The sequence below is a fragment of the Ovis canadensis genome, chromosome 1, assembly GCF_042477335.2.
Source record: "Ovis canadensis isolate MfBH-ARS-UI-01 breed Bighorn chromosome 1, ARS-UI_OviCan_v2, whole genome shotgun sequence".
Classification (NCBI taxonomy): Eukaryota; Metazoa; Chordata; class Mammalia; order Artiodactyla; family Bovidae; genus Ovis; species Ovis canadensis.
In genome coordinates this window covers 3,653,363-3,676,278 of record NC_091245.1, presented here as the reverse complement: position 1 = coordinate 3,676,278, position 22,916 = coordinate 3,653,363, and the positions used below count along the sequence as shown (strand labels likewise).

Below are 22,916 nucleotides of genomic sequence, written 5' to 3'. Positions count from 1 at the left end.
AAACTCGTGTCCATTGAGTCGGTGATGCCGTCCAACCATCTTACCCTCTGTTGTCCCCTTCTCCTCCCACCTTCAGTCTTTCCCAGCATCAGAGCCTTTTCCAGTGAGTCGGCTCTTGCCCATATTAGATGTTTAATCAATGCCTTTGGGTGGACTTATTGAAGGTGGTTGTTGGGGGACCTGGAAGGATAATAGCTATAAAAAGCAGGGCTGTATTTGCTGATCGATGGCGGAGCATGCCTTGATATTAGTTGTCTCACCCTCTTGCCCACTGGCTGGCGGGTTCCTGAGTGATGGAGACTTGTTTGTTGGCACATCCCGGGCACAGTACACAGAAAGTGCACAGCAAACACTCACTGCTGAATGGAGTCAGTCATGGCTCCGTGACTCCAGTGTCAGCGCCCATTTCCATGGTGCGCCCTAGTGTGGTGTTGCCCTTGGGAACCCAGGCATGCTCTCTGGGCTTCAGGAATCAGGTTCAATTTGCAGGTGTCCCGGCCTCCTATTCTTGCTCATGTTGGTCCTTAAACTTCACTTCTCAATCCTTCCAACAGGTTTGGCATCTTACTCTTCCACAAACTGTGCCTTTCTTGTCTTTGCTCTCTTGACTTAGCTTATGATGTGGACCTCTCTGTGCTTATAAGCTGTGCTTAAACCTCTCAAAACTGACCTACATCCCCAGGGCTGTCTTGACTGGCCTCCTTGTTCTCCTAAGCAAGTGCAGCACCTAGACCGCCCTGGACAATGTCTGGGGAAGGGACGAGGCTGTGTGGAGAGCCTGGTGGGACAGGGCTGTGTAAGGAGCCTCTACGGAGAGCCAGGCCTTGAGTGTCATCACCTCTTCCTGTGAAATGGGCGGGTGGTGTCCTCTGACCCAGGAGGGATCCAGTCACTTAGCCAGGAGGTACGTGGCTGACTGCACCTGTTGCTGCCCCAGCCAGACACTTTGATTTTCTGTGTTTGTCCTGTTTTCTCACTGAAACCAGAAAGCCAGGAAAGAGGCTGGGGGGGAAGGGGGGGCGGCCTGCATCTTTCTGTGGGTCCTGGTGTGGGCTTATCATGGTGGCTGCTGTCCCCACCTCCGGCAAGGGAGGAGAGTTCAGGCAGGAATCCACTCCATTGCCAGGTAGCCAGACTGTGGGGAAGGAGTTCCGTGTTCCCCATTGGGATGCACTGGTCTGCCTTTTTGCTAATCTAAGGTCAAAAGTTGGACTGTAAAGAAAGCTGAGCACCGAAGAATTGATGCTTTTGAACTGTGGTGTTGGAGAAGACTCTTTAGAGTCCCTTGGACTGCAAGGAGATCCAACCAGTCCATTCTAAAGGAGATCAGTCCTAGGTGTTCTTTGGAAGGAATGATGCTAGAGCTGAAACTCCAGTACTTTGGCCACCTCATGCGAAGAGTTGACTCATTGGAAAAGACTCTGCTGGGAGGGATTGGGGGCAGGAGGAGAAGGGGATGACAGTGGATGAGATGGCTGGATGGCATCACCGACTCGATGGATGTGAGTTTGAGTGAACTCCGGGAGTTGGTGATGGACAGGGAGGCCTGGCATGCTGTGGTTCATGGGGTCGCAAAGAGTTGGACAGGACTGAGCGACTGAACTGAACTGAAGGTCAAAAGTAATCTCTCTACCTGTATAAAGATAAGTATGTTAATTGTCACTTATTTGATAAAGATGTTAGAACAACTGACATATGGAAAGCGTTTTCAAATAATACATGGCAATTCTCTGAGCAAAATTCTTTACTACCCCTGAGTATTGTGTTCAAATCGCCATATTCTAGAGTTTTAGTTACTGCTAAGCTAACTCCGTATCTTTCATAACTTGAAGCATTGATCCTGTGAAATTAATGCCTCTTGTTGCTGGAAATGATTGCTCACACTGTCGACACACTAGAAAAACCTCAAAAGGAGCAAAATGAAGAAGTTCTAGGAATATCAGATGCTCTTAATATTCTGCTTCATACCGGAAAGCCTGGCGTGCTGCAGTCGTGGGGTTGCAGAGTCGGGTACAACTTAATGACAGAACAACAGCTCTTAATGTTCTACCTGTCTTATCAGGGGAAATAACAGCACAGCTGTTGAGCGGTTTGGAAACTGTAAGCTAGCTAGTTGTAGCTTGGTCTTAAAGAAGGAACTTGGTATTAGTGTGGCACTGTCTTTTTTTTTTTTAAAGCATGTCTTATGGTAATAAGTACTCTTTATATCCGCCAGGACACACACTTATAGGCATATTCATCCTTACCACATACGAGTGCAGGCTGATATTTTCTGATCGGTTTTATTTTTTAAAAATAGGCTTACTGCTACCCATTGCATTGACTTTATAGTGACCTGCTACAGGAGAACCAATGGTCTGAGAGGACCCAGGGCCCTGGTGTGTCCAGGGGTGGGGAGGGGCAGAAAGCACCACCAAGCCTGACTGAGGGGTAGCTGGGAGGTCCAGGTTGACTGGGGAGAGGGAGTGGTGAGGGGACCAAAAAGAAAGTGATGTGGCAACAGACCACCCCCTCCCCCAGGCCCCCCACAGGGCCCCAGGAAGCAATTGAGATTGACGGAGTGGTGCGGAGAAACCCAGGCCCGCAAGTCCCCTCTCTTCCCCAGATCCTTGCTCTCCACTGCTCTGAGCAACCCTCAAAAGATGCCTGTTTCTGCTTGTGGACCTCTCGGGGCCTCCTTGTCGTCCTGAGGCTGAGTCTGTATTTCCTAATGGCTTTGAAGGCCACCTGGGTCAGGCCTGTGCTGGCTCCCTGGCCTCAGGCCCCTCCTGTCTAAGGCCATCTGCCTCTTGAACGGACCCACTTGGCCCTGGACCTTGTGGGACTGTTTCTCTGGCCTGGCATGTGCTCCCCCAGATCTTCTCTGGTCTCAGCTTGGATAGGCTTTGTTCCAGGAAGTGTTCCCAGACACCCTGGGCCCTCCTGCACTTGGATCAGGGGAGATCCTGTCCCCACTTAGCACCCTGCAGGTCTGTCGTGCTTACCTGTCCTGGCAGCCACAGTGACTTCTGTGAGGATCAGCTGGACTCTGCCTGGGACGAGGCCCCCACCCATCGCAGACGCTGGAATGCATGTCATGTCAGCGGATGGAGGACGTCTGGGTGTGGACAGAGCCCAGTGCTCTCAGCGCGGGGCGGTGGGCACGGCTGAGTCCCAGGCTGTCCTGGGGTGCCGACCGTGGCCTTGCCTTTTTTTTTGAAGGTGATCAGGATGACGGGCTTCATGAAGGGCCTCTACACGGACGTCGAGATGAAGTCCGACAACGTCAAGGTAGGTGGGAGGCGCTCTCCCGGGGGACTTCAGAAGCTGTGCTCTGGGGCTGGAGCACAAGGCTGGTGGCTCTGGGAGTGCCCAGCGGCCTCCTCACCTCAGCTTCCTCCAGCAGCTGCATGGCACGCTACGTCAGCCTTCAGAAATGCAGCTAGTGTTCCAGAGGTGGGTGCCAGCCCATCGCCCAAAAGGAAAAGCTTTACCGAACTTTTATTTGGTGGTAGTGGTTATTAACAGTCAGGAGTTCTAAATCTGACACACACCTAAAAATAGCTTTTTGTCCAAACAGGAAACTGAGCCTGTTGAACATCCTGAGGATAGTGCAAGCTGTTTTTCAAATATTTTAATATCTGTGTCAAATGAATATCTTTCAGGATAAAGATGCAAAAATTAGCTTCCTGCAGAAGGCCATAGACGTGGTAGTCATTGTCTCCGGAGAGCCACTGTCGGCGAAACCGGCTAGGATCGTGGCAGGGCACGAGCCGGAGAGGACCAACGAGCTGCTGCAGAGAATTGGAAAGTGCTGTCTCAGCAAGGTAGCGCCACCCGCCCCAGAGCTGGGAGCTGTGCACACCTGGGAGGGCGACCAGGCGGGCCACCCTGGGCAGTAGGCAGCATTGGAGGAGTGGGGTTTAGCCCTGTCCCTGCAGTCTGATCCCCCCTCTCCTGGAGCCTGGGAGTTAACCTGGGAGTGGTTTAAAGCTCTGCAGTGAACAGACGAGCGAGTGCCGGGCGCAGGTTTCCCGAGCTGTCAGTGTGCAGTAGGGGCGCCTCGGGCGCCCTGCCGGAGGCACATGGCTGAAGGCTGCGCGCCCAGCCTCTGCAGCCCTGTGCTGCTCCTCCTCTTGGGCCCCCTTTCAGAGCCCGTGACTGTTTCCAGCTCGGGTGGCCGGGGTGGCCGGAGTGGCCGGAGGAGCTATTTCTCTCCATCTGTCCCTGTTCTCTGCTGGCCTTTCCAGTCCCCCTCCCGCTTCCCGTCCTCTCCTCCCTCTCCCCGAGGAGTGTGTGCGGAGCTCTGCTGCCTTCCAAGACACACCCGATGCGCTTGTGCGGGGGCCGGATTTCCTGGGGTCCTCACCACTGGCTGGAATCTGGCCCTCTCTGGCCTGCCGTCCCTCTGGGGCTGTTGGAGGAGGTCTTCCCTTGAATCCTTCTCCCCTCCAGCGGAGCAGAGCTGGACCTTTGCCAGGAGCGTGGGGAATACAGCCCTTGATGGAAGTGATGGGCTGGAGGCCTGGGGCTCGCCTTCCGAGCTGTTGAGGTGGGAGAGGCGGGCTCCAGCCCACACGGCAGGTAGGGAGTGGGGAGTGGGGTAAGATTGGCTCCTGGGGCCGCAGGAGACCCCCGCCCGGTGGGTCCAAGGCTTGGGACTCAGCTGCCCCAGATCCTGCTCGGTGCCCCCTTTCCAGAAGCGGATCTGACGAGTGATTGCTGCTGAATCCTCTGCCCCCGCCCCGGGCCCCTCGCGAAGCCCCGCCCCTCGGCTCTCAGCGGCCCCTGGTGCCTGCCCCCAGGTCTCCCGCTCTGCCCGCTGCCTCGCTCACGCCGCGGGTTTCTCAGGGCTGAGCTGCCTCCCCTGCAGCCCGTGGGGTCGGCTGCTCCTCCCGGGGTCCCCCTCATGCTCCCCTGGCGCACTGCACCGACTTGGTGGTTGTGTTTGGCCGTCTTGCTGGTGTGCAGCGTGGCCTTGGCCCTTGGTCTAGTGCCCGGCGTGCGACGGGCACTCGGCACAGGCTTTCGGAAAGAGGAAGTGTGTGGGCAAGGGGGACTTCTGACCAAGGTGTCCGGGACTCCGGGGGCAGTCAGGGACGCTGCCCAGGGGGTTTTAGCATCTGACGGGGCTCCAGTGAGATCATTCCTTAGGCCGGCCTCTGTGGCCCTGTGAGAGGTGCGGGGCAGCTAGCCTACGCGGCCACGCTTGGCAGCTTGGGTGGAGGGAAGCGGGGTTCGCTTAGCTTGAGTGGACTCTGGTGTTAAGGACTGGAAATGCTGGAAGGGACAGGTCTAGGCGATGCTGTACGTTGTCTGTGATAAAATTCATTTCCTTTAGGAGACAAAGAGTCCGTTTAATGAACAGTCTTTGCTGATGCTTATATATTAAGTGTACTGATTTCATTGCAACCTTGCGTTTTCTCTCCTCCCGTTGGGACCAGCTCTCCAGTGATGACGCGGTGAAGAGGGTGTTGGCCGGAGAGAAGGGGGACACGAAAGGACGGCCCTCACTGACGTCCAGACCGCAGGAACTGGATAATAAGAACGTGAAGGAAGACGAGTCCAGGGTCCAGAAGGACAAAGAGGTGAATGCAGGTTCCCTGTGTCTAAAATAGCGGGGCCTTTTGTGGTTCAGGTGGATAATTTGTAAGTGATACTTGGCTTTTTGTTTTCCAGGATAAAGGAAATTCTGAACCAAACGAGAGAAGTACAGGCAGAGATCAGAAACAGAAAGAGGACTTAAAGGAAGAAAGCAAACCCCGAGAGAAGGAAAGGGACAAGGACAAGGCCAAGGAGAATGAGCGGGACAGACACAAAGAGCCGGAGCGAGACAAGCACCGCGAAGGGGACCGCGAGCGCGCCAAGAACCGGGCGCGGCCGGACAGGGAGAGGGACCGGGACCGCGGCCCCCGGGAGCGCGACAAGGACGCGGAGCGCCGGAGCGAGGGCGGGAAGGAGAAGGAGCGCGGCAAGGAGCGGGAGCGGGAGCGGGAGCGGCGGCGGCTGCGCAACGGGGAGCTCTGCAGGGACCCCGAGCCCGAGCGAGACCGGCCCGAGAAGAAGGTGCGCGCCCCGGGGCCGCTCCGCCGCCCGCCCGCAGAGGGCGGGGGCTCCTCGCTAAGATTCAGACCGCGTTTCGCTGCATTGTGACGGGGAGACTGCATTTATGTCACCCGCCCTAAAATCACGGCCAGCCCGGAGTCCTCGCAGAACCCCAGGGTGCTGTCTGCCGCGTGCACGCGTGTTGGGGGGGTTTCCTGGGGAGCGGCGGACCCGCCACCTTGAGAGCGGTTCCTTGGGTGCCCTCTGTGTGGGGCGGCTCCCCCCGGGCCGTGGGTCTGGCCGCTTGCATTCAGGGTGAGGGCCGCTTTCTAAATCTCTGAGGCATTAGCCAGGTCAATACAGTGAGACCCCAGCTTACTGAATTCCTGCTCAATTCAAGTTCTCAGGTAAATTTAGGATTTTCCAGAAAATTCGTTTGGTTTCAGGCAGTGTTTACTTTTGTTGCTGTTTCCCCAGATGTTTAGGTTATTTTGCAGTCTCTGTAGATAGGATAAGCCTCCTGTCAGGGCTGGGGTGTGGACTCTGGTTCTTGGGGGATGTGGCGTAACCGTAAAGTGTCCTGGGAAGGCCCTGGAAATTCTCCAGCCACTTGGAAGGAGGAAGCTGAGGTCTGGACCAGTTCAAGGCCCATGCGAGGGGGTGGCTGGTGGCGAGGGGCCAGGCTGAGCCCCCGTGTCCTGTTGTGATGGCCATCTGGTTTTATGGCTTGGCATCCCAGGGGTGTGGCTCTGGGAGGTGAGCAGGGCCTCTGGGACCCGCCCAGCGCCAGGCCTGGAAGCTGGTCTTTTTGGTGGTTCTGTTGGTAATGTTAGCGTGCCGCCTGGAACCTTGGGGTCCCCCAGGAGCATCCAGAAGTCAGGTAGCCCACCATGCGGTATGTGTCATAAAAACCGAGACACCCTCCGCCCGCCCCCCCCCCCATTTTTGCCTCTGTTTAAATGGGGTCTAAGGAAAGTATTTTCCTCTGACCTGGCTTTTTGTGGCGCTCAGACATTCTCGTGCATTTTGCTGTGCTCTGTCTGGGCACCTTCTCCGCTGTCCAGGCCTTCAGACCCAGGGTTTCCCCTGCGCTGTGTCCCGGGGTTCCTGGTGGTGTGCCTGCTGCTATGGGTGGACACCCGGGCTGTGCTGCACTGAGTGAGCATCTGAGACAGGGTGATGGGACCGATCCTGCTCCCAGCTGGTCATGCTTGGCCCGAGTGGGTGTGCACAGACCTGTCGTGGTGATCCGGCTGGCCCGGCTCCTCTGTGTCCGTCTGGGGCTCCTCTGTGGAGCATGGTTTTGGGGGGCATGCTGCACTTTCTCCCGGGAGCCCCCCAGAGGCCTGAGCTCCAAGGCTTTTGTGAGGGCAGCTCTGGGAGGAGGAGACGGCTCTCACCCGTGTCCTGCCAGGTGGTCTGATCCGGTCTCTTGACGTAGAAGAGACGCTGGTGAGATGTTCTTAGCCTGTGAAACCCCGAGTGTGTCCCCGTGTGGCGGTGGGGGTGTGAGGTCAGAGTGGCCACGTCGGGGTGCTCCCTCTTTGCGTGTCTGTGTGCAGCTGAGTGCTGTGGGCGGGGGACCCGGGCACGGAGCCCGGCCCACACAGGAACTGCTTCAGATGCAGTCTGCCACTTCGTAATGAAGTCGCGAAGACACTGGATTGTTGAAATATTGAGCAGGCACCCATCGCTTTTCATGGAGGAAAGTCTCAGCAGCTGTGTCCCTTCTCCCGATGTTGACACGTGTCTGAGAGCTGACTTAAGCGCGAGGCTTCCTAAGGTGTTGATTTAACCTCTTACAGTTCGCACGTCATGTTTGTCTTGAGAGTGCATTCGTATCGCATAGTCTGAAGCCTTGGCTCCGTCGGGAAGTGAGAGTGGTTTCCTCTCGGAACCTGGGACCAGGGCGGTGTTGCCCTGGGTGTCAGAGCTCCTTTCTGCTCCAGATCCTCTGTGTGTCCCTGGAACGTTTGTGGGAAGCTTGGCCTGGCGGAGGGACCGTGGGGGAGACGCTGCTCCCTGTTGTTTCCACCCCGCCCAGCCCCCCCAATCCCCCCACCCGGGCCTTGCCTCTGATACCTGTGGCCTTCCAGCCGCCGCTGGGGGGGTCCTGGTTGACCCAACACTGCTGGGGCTGGGGCACTACTTGGCGCTTCTGTGTGAGTGGTTTGTCTTGCTGTCTGTCAGCCTTAGAGAAAGTGTCTCGATGCTTTTTTAGATGTTGCGGACTTGAGTAATTCTACAGTTTGAATTTTTTTTTTTACAGTCATCAAGCTCAGGAGAGATGTCTAAAAAGTTATCAGATGGATCTTTTAAAGACCCCAAAGCCGAAACAGAGGTAAAATTTGAAAATAACTTTAAGAGATGTAAACTCATAGCTGTGCTGAGACAGAACGTGCTGTGCCGTGGTCCTTCCCAGTGCCCGGGGCCTCAGGCGTGGGAGCCCACATTTGTTCAGTTGTAAGAGGAACAGTGTCGGTGGTTTCCTACCTGTGAAGTAGATGGGGCGTGTGCATCCTCCAGGTTTCTGGGGCAGACTCTGGGGACCCCTTGTACCTTTGTTTGACGGTTGTGACGGGTGGCGTGTAGAGGGGCCGGGTCATGGTGTGGGAGCGGGTGGGGTGGCTCTTTGGGTCAGTGTGGGGGGATTAAGTCACCAGGCAGATGGGGACGGAGGGCTGGCTGGAGGGGCCCTTCCTGCTGCGCTTGGCCTGGGGGCACCTTGCACTGTGCTCCCCCTGGATGGGGTACTGTCCAGGCCGTGCCCTCCTGGGGGTGTTTAGACTCCCCCTTACTTCATCATCCAAACTGAAGCTTGAAAAGTGTATCTGGGCAGCCACAGGGTAAATGGACAGGCGTGGAGTGGACGCTGCTGGTTAGGGCTCCATGTGGTGGCTTGAGAGAGGGGTTGGGCGGGGAACTGCACGAGAGGCCAGAGGGTCGGCCTTAGTGTCTCCTGTGGTTTATTGCTCTGTTTAGACAACGTTGAGTAGGTTTGCACTCTCAGAGTTGTTCATAAGCACTGAAGTACTCAAGCTTGTATCGACAGAGGTCGAGTCCTCATAAACTCAGCTAAGACAGTGATTCTCAAGGGATGGTCAGTAGGTGGCTGACCTTCTTAGGGCTGTATAAAAAATGTGGAATTCTGTGTGAGGGTGAAGGAGGTTTCAGCTTCCTTCTGACCCCACGCTCAGGCCCTGCTGCCCTGATTGCCTTCAGCTCCCCTCTTGGAGCATCTGGGTGTTGTCCTGTTTCCTATTGGCTCTTTCCTTACGCTTGGATAATAAATCTGCTCATGATGCATGATGTTGCTATGTGGGGCATCAGTTAATTTTTTTTCTTTCTTTCTTTTTTTTTTTTAAAGACTGAAATTTCCACCAGAGCATCCAGGTCAGTGACAACAAAGACGTCAAAGCGGCGATCCAAGAATTCAGTGGAAGGTACTGCACAGTTTATCACATAATGTATCTGAAAGTATTAGACTCTTGGCGTTAACCACAGCATCCACTAGGGAAAAGCGTCTTTGGCTAGAAAGCAGGTTTGCCTTTGGAAGGCGTGAATAGAGACTGTGCAGAAACGATGCAGAGATGTGGCTTTCACGCCCACACGCACATGTGTGCACCTGCACGCGTGAGTGAGCTCACGACATCGGGGACAGAGGACACCTCTTTGCTGGAGATCTGTGTTCTGATCTAAAAGATGAGATTCGGTGCTATTTTTCTGGAGGTGTTCGTTAGTCTCCGTCTCTCTGACGCTTCTGAATGGGCAGGCTAGTTTCCTCCTGATACAAGGTGGACATGGAGAGCCTCCTGCCCTTAGACTGGTGGTGTTTATTTTACGGGCTGTCTAAAACAGTGTTTAAAACAAGAGCAGAAATTGTCCCTGGGGGTCATGCTGAAACCTGGAGCTGAAGCAGATGAGCCTGGCCTGGGTTTGCCTGAGGGTGGTGCCTTGTTATGACAGACCAGGGAAAGAGTGTCAGTCTGTCCGGGGGTGGGAGGGACAGATGGTGCCCAGCAGTGCTGGAGGCTTCAGTGGAAGCATGGAGTAACTTTGAATGAGCAGTAGCTGTTCCTGAGAGTCATCTTCTCCCTAAATTGTGTAAACCTTAAAGTAAGTGTAGCCAGGATGTAGAGGTTGAGATTCTTCACTGGGACATTAAGCGTAGATGGCGCATTTCGATCTTTGACATTGATAAATGAGTTAGTGAACGTTTTTGTGCCAGAAACTTCTTCTGTCTCTCAGGCCATCTCTGTGGGACAGGTTCCCAGGTGTGATTCCTGGCACAGATGCTGGTACGGACATCTGGAGGTTTCATCTGCGGTGGGCACTGTCCCAGTCCTCTCCCTTATACTTTCTTCCAGGATTTGTTTTGAGCCTTTGCTGACTTTCAGAGACAGAAAGCGCTCAGAGTCTGAGTGGTCTCAATTTGCGTGCACTCTTTTAACATTAGGGACATCTGCCAATGTTTTTTGGCTTCCCTGATAGCTCAGTTGGTAAAGAATCCGCCTGCAGTGTTGGAGAGCCTGGTTTGATTCCTGGGTCAGGAAGATCCCCTGGAGAAGGGATAAGCTACCCACTCCAGTATTCTGGCCTGGAGAATTCCATGGACTGTGTAGTTGCCAATTTTTAAATAAGTATCTGTTTCTTGTATCTTTCCAGGTTTTTAATTCTGATTATGTTTGGCTTCTGACTTGCCTCGGTGTGGAATGTCTATGCAGCACCAGTCTGTTTGTGTGGTCTGCTCAGAGGTTTGAGAGATGAAGGCCTGCGTCCCCGTGGTTGCTCTCCGGGTGCCCCAGGGCCGGCCCTGGCTGGCAGCGCCTTCTCGTCTGCTCTGCACTCTCCCTGCTGGTCTTCTGGGGTCTGGAGTCTGGGGTCTGCTGCTTCTGTGTCCGTTTTTCTCTTCCATTTCACTGTCAGTTCCCTGGCATTTTTCTTTAAAAAAAAAAAAGCAAAGCTGTTTTATTTGCTTATTATTGCAGAGATATTTTCCAGTCACTTGAGTTCCATGGGTCAGAGAGTCCCACCTCCCATGAAACAGACTTGTCAGGAGGTGCCTGCATTTGGGTGAAGCCTAGGCTTTGTTCCTGGGATGCCTGGATCCTGCAGCTTTCAAGTTAGACAGGGGGTTCCCTCTCCGGAGACGTGTGTGCGGTGCTTGGGTGTGTCCGCCAGTCAGGGATCGCTCAGTTGTTTCTGGAAATGGTATCTTTCTTTGCCTCATTAATTTTTTGGTGGTCATTGTTGGAATATACACAGAAGCGTTACTGGTTTGTGTGGCTGTGTCTTCAATCTAGCCTGGATCAAATCTTAGCACAGAGTTGTTGCACTGGCTCTTTTCATTTTCTAAGCTGGCAGTCATGTCATCTGCTTTTCTCGTCTAATAACTCAGGTTGTTTGCATCTGAGTTGACTGGTGAGCTTGTACCATAAGGTTCCTTTTATATGGTCTTTAAGAGATTTGGTTATCAGAGATTTGCTGGCTTTATGACATTAAGCTCTACTAAGCTACTGAAAAATAGGTGAACTCTTTTTTCTTCCCTGCCCACTTGCCAAGCGCGGACCTAGTAACCCCAGGTCCTCAACTGGCACAGCTGGCACTGCCCCCTCTTGTAACGGGTAGCGTTTGGGCAAGTGTCCGGCGTCCAGGAGGTGTGTGAGACACAGGTGCTCTGTGTTCCTGCTGAGAAGAGAAGCCTTGAGTTTACTAGAAGGGTGGGGGTGGGGGGAGTATCATGTTTGTTGAACATACTGAGAATCTGAAAGCCATTCCAGAATCTCTAGAGGATCGAAAAAGCATTCTACTTAAGAATATGAGAGGTTTTTTTTTTTTTTTTTGCTTATTCTTAACTAGTGAATTGTGGCAAAGTGAAGCGCTGTCAGCTAGGGAATGCATTTAAATTTCATTCGTTCAATAATATGCAGCATTACCAATTAATACATATTTTCATTGTGCAATTTCACGTCAGGAAGAAGGGACTCTAGAACCAGTGAAAATAGTCTCTCCCCTGAAAAAGAGCGTAACTCTTCCTCCAGTAAAGCTAAGAAGGAGCATGCCGTGAAACAGTTCGGTAAGACTGAGTGAGCCCCAGGGGAGGCTGAGAGCGCGGGCCGGTGAGTCGAGACCTTTAGCTGCCGGATCCTCTGCTTGGCCACCGAGCTGCTGCCCTGGAGATGTGCCTGCTCGGCTCTGGGAGGGGGCCCTGGCGCTGCAGCACTGCCCTCGGGCGGCCGGGGTGGGGCAGGGCAGCGGGGCCGCCGACCCTGGGGTCTGAGCCACAGGGCGCCCCACCCCCAAGCGAAGGTGCCCTGCCACAGATCAGGCCCTGGCCCGTGGTCCACAGGAGGCTCCCATTGTTCTACAGATGTCTGTGGGGCCCCTGCCCTCATGCAGAGTTTGCTCTAGAGGGAGAAGACAGGCAAGAAGGAGAGGTCAGGGAGTATACCTTTTCTGTGAGATAATAAGGAGAGGTCAGGGTATACAGTTTCTATTAGATAATAAGGAGAGGTCAGGGTATACACCTTCTATCAAATAATAAGGAGAGGTCAGGGTGTACATCTTCTGTTAGATGATAAGGAGAGGTCAGGGTGTATACCCTGTATTAGATAATAAGGAGAGGTCAGGGTGTACACTTTCTATTAGATAATAAGGAGAGGTCAGGGTATACACCTTCTATCAAATAATAGGGAGAGGTCAGGGTATACACCTTCTATCAAATAATAAGGAGAGGTCAGGGTATACACCTTCTATCAAATAATAAGGAGAGGTCAGGGTGTACACCTTCTGTTAGATGATAGGAGAGGTCAGGGTGTATACCCTGTATTAGATGATAAGGAGAGGTCAGGGTGTACACTTTCTATTAGATAATAAGGAGAGGTCAGGGTATACACCTATCAGATAATAATGAGAGGTCAGGGTGTACACCTTCTGTTAGATAATAAGGAGAGGTCAGGGTATATACCCTCTATTTTATAATAAGGAGAGGTCAGGGTATATACATTCTGTGAGATAATAAGAAGAGGTCAGGGTGTATACCTTCTGTTAGATAATGAGAGGTCAGAGTGTATACCCTCTATTAGATAATAAGGAGAGGTGAGGGTATATACCCTCTATTTTATAATAAGGAAAGGTCACGGTATATATCCTCTATTTTATAATAAGGAGAGTTCAGGGTGTATACATTCTGTGAGATAATAAGGAGAGGTCAGGGTATACACCCTCTATCAGATAATAAGGAGAGGTCAGGGTGTATACCTTCTATCAGATAACAAGCAGAGGTCAGGGTGTATACCCTCTATTGTATAATAAGGAGAGGTCAGGGTATACACCCTCTATCAGATAATAAGGAGAGGTCAGGGTGTATACCTTCTATCAGATAACAAGCAGAGGTCAGGGTGTATACCCTCTATTGTATAATAAGGAGAGGTCAGGGTATATACCCTCTATTAGATAATAAGGAGAGGTCCAGGTGTACGCCTTCTATTAGATAATAAGCAGAGGTCAGGGGATATACCCTCTATTAGATAATAAGGAGAGGTCAGGGGATATACCCTCTATTAGATAATAAGCAGAGGTCAGGGGATATACCCTCTATTAGATAATAAGCAGAGGTCAGGGGATATACCCTCTATTAGATAATAAGCAGAGGTCAGGGGATATACCCTCTATTAGATAATAAGGAGAGGTCCGGGTGTACACTTTCCTATTAGTTTAGCAAAGAGCCTTTTGAAGGGAAAGGACGCCTAGAGGGGTAGGGGTCCGGGCCCGGGGTGTCTGCACAGAGTCAGCTCGGATCACTGAGCGCATGAGCTGTGGGTGTCCAGGACTGGCCAGAGGCCCATCGCTGAGACAGCCTTGCCTGTTTGTGAGCCTGGGAGCCAGGTGGAGAGGCTGGAGCAGAGAGAGGGCAAGTGACCGGAGGCCGGGCTCCTGAGTGGTAGGCTGGGTCCATCGGGGGCTGTGTCTGCCGGCCGGGCTGTTTAAGTGTGAACGCAGCCTCTGGGGGTGTCCAGCAGAACGGAGACCAGCCCAGGCTTGAGAAGCGCCCCCATTAAAACTGCAGGGAGCAGGAGTGAGGCGGAGAGCCGCCAGGGCCTGAGGCTGTGTGCAAGTGACAGGCCGTGACCACGGAGCTCAAGGGTCCCTGCCGAGAAGATCAGGGTGGGGTGACGGGCGTGCTGATGCAGTGGGCGGCACCTATTCCCGAGGAAAGGAGTCGGACGGAGGGTAAGTCCTGGGGGCCGGAGCCTGACCCTGGGTGGTGTCGTTTATGGCCACGGGGAAAGCTTTGGGAGAAGCTGGTTGGTGGATCGGGTGGCTGGGCCAGGATTTCTGTTTTGGAGGCATTACGTTCAAGGCCCCCGTGAGACAGCCGGGTAGAGGTGTTGGGGCTGCGGGCGGGCGTGTGGCCCGGGGTTCAGGGAGAGACCTGGAGAAGCTGCGTGATGTGAAAGGAGCCGGGAATTCCCAGGGTGGCGCAGGTCCTTCATGCAGTGACTCATCTCGAGGAGCGGGGCACCCAGGATTCGAGGGTCGGAGCGGAGGGGCGGCTCTGGCGGAGGAGACACAGGCCAGCACGGTAGAGGCAGGCTTGGAGAGGGGCATCCTGAAGCCAGGAAGGGGGCGTCTTACCAGTGTCCCGTGGAGACTGGAGAACTGGCCGTTGAGTAGACGGGACAGCCAGTTGGCGACCTTGGCAGAAACCCCTGTAAATCCCAACAAACCAAAGCAACCGGATACAAAGCCTTCGCAATATTTTAATCTGTCGTTAACTATTCATGTCAGGAAGAAAGGAGAATATTGTTTCAGCTAAAATTTTAGACCCCATAGTGCCTGGATTAAATAATGAACCAGATCAGGAAACTACAACTTCAGAAATAGGTGAGAAAGATATATTCTTTAGTTTAGATTCCTCACTGCTTTGATAAGAAATATTTACATCTCAGTTTGGTTTTCTTTTCTTTTTTATTATTCCCACCACTTTAATGTTCATCCGATTCTTTTCACAATGTATTGAAGACTGAAAATGACTTGATATTCTGTTTGCTTTAATCTGCTAAGTTTTATAATGAAAAAGAATAACTGAGCTTGACGTTAACCTTTTCTTGCCTTTTTATGTGTGACATTTCTGAATCTAAGTGAAAGTGCTTTCTTTTATCTTGGCTGCTAGGATTTAATGAAGTAGTGTGGATAGATAGTTATCTCTCATTTTTCCAGACGACTCTGCTGTGTTCTATTAAGAAAACGCTCCACCATAAGTGGGCTTCCCCCATGCTCAGCGGTAAAGAATCTGCCTGCAATGCGGGTTCCATCCCTGGGTTGGGGAGATCCTCCGGAGGCAGAAATGGCGGCCGGCTCCAGTCTTGTTGCCTGGAAACCCCCTTGGACAGAGGAGCCTCGTGGGGTTGCAGAGTCGGACGCGACTGAGCGAGAGCATGGCCTTGCCGCAGGAAATATTTTAAGGTGCTCGGAGCTCCTGGGGGCAGTGTCCCCATGGCGCACCCTTTACATTTGAGGCTGGCAGTGTGACGTGTGCACATGTCCTCGCCCTGCTGGTACAGTGAGGTTAGATGTGCAGATTCGGAATTTCAGTGGGATCATCTGAGATGACAGCTGCGTGTCGTCTTCTGTGATGTTTAGCTCAGTTCTTCAGAAGTGTGGCAATTCTTGAGTGACATTTAAGGGGGAAAATAGTGTGAATCTTGACTTCAGGGAAAGGTAACCGTTTTTCTGGGCTGAGCTTGCCTCGGATCTAGCTGGTTTGTAAACATTCAGTAATTGTAGCTAGAACAGCGCAGGCCCACCTTTCTGTGCTTGCGTTCTGCCTTTCCTCATTTTTTTTTTTTGCGTTTCTAAGAGATGTATGTGCAAGCCTTCTGCTCCATTGTCGGTTCAGCAGTGACGATCCGTGGTTTTTCTGTTCCAAGTAGGTCAGCCCTGTGTGGTTTATCTGGGTCTTGAGCAGTGTGGGGGACAAATGACCTACATCGGGGCAGAGCACTTTCTTACGGATGGACACTTCGTTCTCAGTGACCGCACGGGTTGTGCCATTCAGCCACATCTTGTGATGGTTTGTTTCACTTCTGTGGGAGCTTTTCTCAGCCCCTCGGGGGTCCCTGAGCCGTGGGAAAGGGGAGTGGGCCGGGGGTGAAGCTGGAGTGAGAGGTTGCCGCTCACAGGCAGCTGGGCGGCCTACGTGGACACACCTCGCCTCCAGAGCCAGACTGCGTCCCTGCTGGCCTGGAGCGAGCTGTGGGGTGTGCTCGCTGAGCTGGCATCTCCTCGTGGGTGTCGGGTGTGAGAAGGCCCGCCTGGAGGGTCCCTGCAGTGGCTGCCGAGTCGGCAGGCGTGCCGTGTACGACGGCTCCAGGGCTGGTCACTTACACAGCTAGCAGAGCCCCCAGTCGGGGTGAGCCAGCGCTGTGCGGAGAGGGCGTGATGGGTTTAAAGTCAGCTCAGAGAGTTGTTTCGCACTGTATGGATCTTTGTAGACCTTTATCTGCAGCTGTGAAAATAATGGGAGCTGCGCCTTGAAGGAGCACAGAGCCCTGACTGGGGCCTCCAACCAGTGCTTTGTGGAGATGAGGGGGAGCCTGGTGCCACCTGGTGGCCACGCGCCGAGTCCCAAGCGCTCGCTGTGCCTGGGTGTGGTCCTGGCTACCTGGGCTTGGGGGCCCCTCCCCACAGGCCCTTCCTCCCTCGAGCCTGTTCTTTTTGTCTCTTCAGCCGCTTTGAATCTGGAATATCCCCGCGCCTGCGCCTGACTTCTGTCCCAGATCGTTGACTTTCCAGAGTGCTGCGGTTGCTGGTCGGGTGCAGCATGTCTGCCTGCTTATTCCTCGTGGTGTCATTTAACTTAGAGCCCCCCGCCCCCCTCCCACCTCCCATATTTCCCTTGGATCTAAAGACCTGATCAGACTTGGGCTGAAGAGCCTGCTCGCCCTCACCCTGCGTAGTGCTGCTGTGCCCTTTGCTTTACGTCCCGTCAGGATGCACTCAGCGTCTCTGCACCCCAGGATGTGAGGCTGGGGCTGATACGTGTGCCAGGCAGCTCCCCCGGTGTAAAGCCTGGATGTTTGCGTTTGCACTGGGACATGGTCAGCAGCCCTGTGTGGCTAGACGCTGCACAGAGCCCTGGCAGAGTGCGGGCTTGTGCTGTGCTGCGGGCCAGTGCTGGCTGAGGCGCTTCCGGGGAGTAACTGGGGTGGCCCCACCAGGCGCCCCAGCTTTGCGCACGTGGTCTCACTGGGGTGAGAGCACCCTCCAGGAGCGGCGTTTGGCCCTCGTCCTCACCTGCGGGACTCGGTAATTACCAGTACTTCAATCAGCAGGTGGCGCCCATGCGCTACGGTTTTTTTCTGTGCCAATTCATAGTGATTTTAATTTCTAATTTTTTTCCAAAGCTGTTGTTTGCCAAGCTGGCTAACCTCCGCTCTCTGAATAAGGACTGGTTGTAGTATTATTAGTGAAGGTGTAGTCTGTTTTTTTATGTACTTTCTATTTCTGTGAATTTGGGGTTTATTAAACCTCACTGTAAGACTACTTGTAGAAATGTTAAAACAACCATCGTCAGCCTCTCGAAAAATAGAGAAAGAACTTTGAGGAGATGAAATTGTGCGAAGTGTCCTTGGTCTCCTCGAGCTACGGACAGAACGCATCTGTAATTCACTTTACTGTGTTGGTGGCGTTTGCCGCAGTATAGAAAGTATTTGACGCTTCCGAATAGCATGTGACAACTTAAAGTGATTGGGGTGTTTTCTTCTAAAATTGGTCATCTACTGCCCAGCTTGCCCTGATTTTTAGATTTGTTTGTTTTAGAACGTAATAGTACTTCATGTCGGTTCTTTGGTTGCTGTCTGTGAGATATCATAAACAATTAACTACTTGAATCAGGCTGTTTAGGTCCACATCATTCTTAACAGATCAAAAAAAATTTCCTCAGAAAATTGTATGCTGTCTATCCTATGTAGTTCTACATAAAATGAAGCCACTTTTTATTCGACAAGAACAAAGGTTCTCTGGTTCACAATGACAGCGTAATTCTGACATGAGCTGCTTCTCTGAGCACCTGTGAGTGATCATGAGACTGTGCTCCAGGAAAGGGACATCTTCCCGGCTTCATGCTTGTCTCCGGATCCCTCTTAGATATGGGGGGCGGCGCTTGGGTAATGGATCAGGTTTCCTCCCTGGTTCTTGCCACAATTCAGTGTGTCCCCTCAGCCCCCCTGCTTTCGTTTTCAATAGAAATATTTTATTTCTCGGGTACTTGATATTTTTTTCTATTTTGGTCAACATCTGTCAGTCAGTAAACAGTAGGCAGGTGTGCTGGAGCTTCCGACGTGTGTAGGGCTGTGCGGAGGCGGGAGTGCTTTGCTCCTGCCGTCCTGAAGCTGCAGCCTCCAGGGGGGACTGGTGGTGTCAGGCCATCCTGGAAAATGGTGTGGGGGAGGCCCCCGGCCTCTGCCTCGACTGAGTGGGTGGGGCCTGCCCATTTCCTGGGCTCCCCTTCCCCACTCCTGACCCCAGAGCCAGGCTTGGGGGGAGTGGTCCAGGTGCATCCTCTAGAAAGCCACCCTGGGTCATCCCTGGGGAACTGGCGGTGGGGAGGCACAGAGGCGTCAGGTGCCGCCTGTGACCCCGCTGCACGTCCCCCTGTTAATCACCCGCCTTAACTATCTGACGTCAGGAGCGAAAGAAGCCAATACTAACTCAGCTAGTGTTTCAGATGACAGTGCAGCCAGTCCGTGGAGAGGCAGCGCTGAGTCAGAGCCGGCCACGAAGCAGAAAGGTAAGAGGGAGGGTGGTCACCCGCACGTCCCCCACACGGGGTGTCCCGGGGTCATGGCCTCAGCCACAGGCTCCCAGGCCTCTGACCCCCACCGAGGCCCAGCCCCTTGTCGTCCACGCTCAGGACCAAACATGGCTGGTGACTCGTTCTTGCCTGTTTGATAAACTAGAGGAGAGCGTCCTAGTCCCAGCCCAAGGGCAGCAGACCTTCCCGAGTCCCGAGTTCCTCCTGAGCCCAGAAGTGTCGGGGTGACCCAGGGACAAGCCTCAGTTGCTACTGGGGCTCCCGGAGGCCGGGCCGCAGCCCCAGGTTTCCCGCCCAAAGAGGCCTTCCCAGCAGCTCAGAGGCCGTCTCCACTCTGACCTCTCTGTGACGTTCTCCCTGGTGGCTCAGACGGGAAAGCGCCTGTCTACAATGCGGGAGACCTGGATTCGATCCCTGGGTTGGGAAGATCCTCTGGAGAAGGAAATGGCAAGCCACTCCAGGACTATTGCCTGGAAAATCCCATGGACAGAGGGGCCTGGTCGGCTGCAGCCCATGGGGTCGGACAGGACTGAGTGACTTCACTATTCACTGTTCTCTGTCTCAAGCCCCCCTCACCAGGGTTCTGCTTTCAAGCATGAATGTTTTTCATCAGCATTTAAAAAAAAATAATTGTAGTAAAGTTATACATTCAGTATTTGCTTTTTTTAAAAAAAAGGATTTTGATTGGAGTACAGTTGCTTTGCAATGGTGTGTTAGTTTCTGCTGTACGGCACAGTGAACCAGCGTACGTGCACACACATCCCCCGTTTTCTGGACCAGCGTGCGCTTCTTCAGGCCCTGGAGGTCCTGCCGGGCGTGGAGGGGCGCCCTGCCCGCTGCTCCCATGTCGTGCCCCAGCGCCAGGCCCGGCACAGGTGTCCAGGCTGCAGGGGTGTGGGCAGGTGAGGGCTCGTGTTTGCCAGCCTGTTCAGCAGAAAGTGCCTGTCGGAGACCTGCGGTGCACCCAGCCCTCGGGCAGAGAGCGCCTGAGTGAGCTGAAGCCTCAGGCGCTGCAGCAGATGGTGTGGGGGTGATCTGCGGGGAGACTTCACACTGGGGTCGGGGAGGCCCTCGGGGCAGGGCAGGGGCGGAAGTTGGGGCCAGTGGCTGTATTGCAAGCTTGGAGACAGGACGCTGATGCTGTTTTTAGGGGTGAGTGGCTTCATGACGCTCAGATCGTGTGGGAAGCGTAGTGCGTGGTCCAGAGGCCAGACTGGCCCGGGCTGTGGGGTGATGGGGAAGGACGGAGCAGTGGGGTTGCCTGGAAGCGTGTGGACACCCGAGGGCGGATGCACCCGAAGGCAGGGGGGCCGCTGGTGGCCTTGACGGGCTGGGAGCCTGGCGGTGGGGCGCCGGCCAGGGACGAGGGAGGAAGGCAGAGGGGGCCTCGGCCCGGGCGTTGCGGGTGGAGGCTGGGTGGTGCAGGCAGAGCCCAGGGCCGGGGGCGTCTGTGAGGTGGGGTGCCGTGCTGGGCTGGGGGCAGGCCGCCGAGTGTGTGCAGCGCCTGGGGTCAGCTCAGGACTCGGCCACCCTCGGAGCCCCTCGTGGCCCACAGCCCCTCCTGGCTCTGAAGAAGGCCCGGGGCCATGGTGTCGGGGCCTCGGGGGCAAGGCAGCTCTCGCACCGGTCCCTTCGCACCCCCGCGCATCCTCCCAGGCTGCCCCGTCTTCCAGACTGCCCTCTGCGTGGCTGGACCTCTAGGAGGCAGGTGTCTGAGGCCCAAGGCTGGCCCCCTGCGCCCCCAGAGCCGGCCCCTTTGGGGCGGCCTGTCTGTGGCCCTGACCTTGGTGTCCACAGGCCGCTTTTGCAGTCTGGCCCTCCCCGCGTTTAAGCGTGTGTCCTCCGGGTCCCTAGGCCGTCCCTGGGGGCGTCTGTTCTCGTCCTGCGTCCAGGGACTTTGGCTCTTGTGCGCGCGTGTTCGTGTGCTTTCAGAGACCAGCGCAGAGACCGTCCTGGGTCCATCCGCCCTTCAGTGCTTCCCTCCTTGGTCGTGGCCTCGGCCGTCACGCTTGTCCCTATCACGTGGCACTTGGAGGCAAAGTCCGGGGTGACGAGTGCCGAGGCGGGCTGCTGAGGGCAGACGCCCTCCCGCCTGGGAGCCGATGAACAGACCCTCACGGCTGACTCGCGTGGCACGGCCCGCCTGCCTGCGCCTGGCTCTGCTGCCTCCCGCCTCTGTGCCTGCCACTCAGCTCTGTGACTGACGCGCTTTCTCCTCATTCCTATCTCCTGTTTTCAAGTAATGACATATTATGATTCATGGTTTTGTTTGTCTGTCTCTCTCTAAAAATAAAACTCTGGCATTAGGAAGCCGGAAAAAAGACTATGAGGAAATGACCATTTTTCCCCTAATGGACATCCAAAGTTATTACTAATATATTTTTCTCAAATCCCGTTCTGATCATTAAATATACTGAAGTTTCCTGACAGAAATTGATTCGATGTACTTTTTTTTTTTTTTAGGTGACTGTTCTAGTGATGCAGGTAAGTAATGGCCTTAAATAAATGTTTGGTATAAATTGTGTCCATGTGTACAGATACTAACATGCACTCTCAGATTTATGTTTTATACATTGTTAGTGAAAGTAGCTTAAGGAAACATAGCCACCAATTTAAGATTTAACTTTCTATGTTTTAAAAGAATGCATTTCAGGAATTTTTTTCTTGAGTATAAATTATATTTCCAATAATCAAATTCTGGTTTTACTACTTTCTAACATATAAAGCACTTTCAGTTTAAATAGTAGAGTAAATTTAATTGTCTTAATAGTTTGGGTTTATTGTTTACGGATTAAATCTTTATCAAAATGAACAAAACTTTATTCAGATTATAAAAATAATATGGTACAGAGCCAAAATAAAAAAACTTTAAATATGAAGAAAATGAAAAGCATTGGTAATCCCAGTGCTCATAACTTGGATGAGTGTCCTTTTAGACCCCCACCTACGCTATGTAATTGTTAGATACGTTACCCACTCCACTGTCCTTGCCTGGAGAAGCCCGTGGACAGAGGAGCCTGGCAGGCGACCGTCCACGGGGTCACAGGGAGCCGACACGACCGAGGACAGCACGCTGTTGATTACGCGTGTGTCAACACGATGACTGTCTCACACGAGCGTGTGACACGGGGCCAAACCGCAGCTCCCCGAGTTTGCTGGTGTCTGTCCCTGTGGTGGGTGGCGGCTGAGCACCTCGACACACGCGTGTTTACACGTGTGTGTCCGCTTCTGTCCTTGGGCTGTGTTTTCCTTTCAGTTAAATTGCTGACCTGACAGACCTACCTGCTGAATTCTGTTTTCTTGAGAAGTGGACCCAGTTTGTACTTTGAGTCTGCCCATGTCCCCACACCTCCCCCAAATTTAGATACCAAGAGTCTGTTTTAATTTCATCAAAATGATGAGAAAATTGTCATTCATATTTGTCATTGTTTCGATGGCTGTCTCTTCACATGTTTACTTGTTCTGTTCTTTTTTTCCTTTTCGAACTTGCTGGTGGACCGGCCGCCCGTCCAGAAGGAGACGTCGGAGCTCCCGGCCAGGAGAAGAGCGAGGCGCCCGAGAGCCCCGAGCCGCCCGGCGAGCTCCCGGCGGCCGTCAGGTCTGTGCGCCGGCCGTACTGCCCCAGCTCGTGCGCTGCTTGAGCTCAGCCGTGAGCAAGTGTTTGTTCAGAGAAGGCAAAGCCCGCTTAATCTTCTCATACCTGAGGTGCACCCGACTCCTGTGAGCATTTCAGAGGTTAAGGGAGATTTGTCCTCTCAGCTGAATTCTGTCACGGGTTTGATTCCTGGTCGTTACGTTTACCACTCTTTTTACCTTAACGAGATTAAGAGGTGGATGCTTTTAGACGTCCCTAATACTCTGCAGACCGCGTCCTAACTGGCAGGTTGGAGGTGGCCTGGAAGTGAGCACTAGCCTGGGTGTTCTTCTGTCCACTGGGAAACGCACAAGTGTCCTGTGTCTCTTTTCAGAAGGATACCTCGGCCTGGGAGCGCACGGCCCGCGCCTCCCCGGGTTCGACGGCAGGAGAGTGTGGAGGTGCTGACCACAGACAGGTGGGGGCCTGGGCAGCCACGTC

The 22,916-nt window shown here is 53.7% G+C and overlaps 1 protein-coding gene across 13 annotated transcripts in view; it reads left to right on the top strand.

Annotated features, from left to right (window-relative positions):
• TRAF3IP1 (TRAF3 interacting protein 1) overlaps nt 1–22,916 on the top strand; it is a 61,896-nt gene that overhangs the window by 1,100 nt on the left and 37,880 nt on the right. The window contains exons 2-12 of one of the 13 annotated variants that reach the window (XM_070292533.1): nt 3,202–3,270; nt 3,645–3,806; nt 5,424–5,567; nt 5,659–6,045; nt 8,294–8,365; nt 9,392–9,467; nt 14,815–14,910; nt 18,716–18,817; nt 21,305–21,325; nt 22,355–22,439; nt 22,810–22,893. In XM_070292533.1, the coding sequence (XP_070148634.1) occupies nt 3,202–3,270; nt 3,645–3,806; nt 5,424–5,567; nt 5,659–6,045; nt 8,294–8,365; nt 9,392–9,467; nt 14,815–14,910; nt 18,716–18,817; nt 21,305–21,325; nt 22,355–22,439; nt 22,810–22,893 (1,298 nt within the window). Of the gene's footprint in view, nt 1–3,201; nt 3,271–3,644; nt 3,807–5,423; nt 5,568–5,658; nt 6,046–8,293; nt 8,366–9,391; nt 9,468–11,998; nt 12,101–14,814; nt 14,911–18,715; nt 18,830–21,304; nt 21,328–22,330; nt 22,440–22,809; nt 22,894–22,916 lie in introns of all 13 variants that reach the window. The other 12 variants (XM_069583694.1, XM_069583674.1, XM_069583684.1 and 9 more) reach the window with 12 other exon arrangements.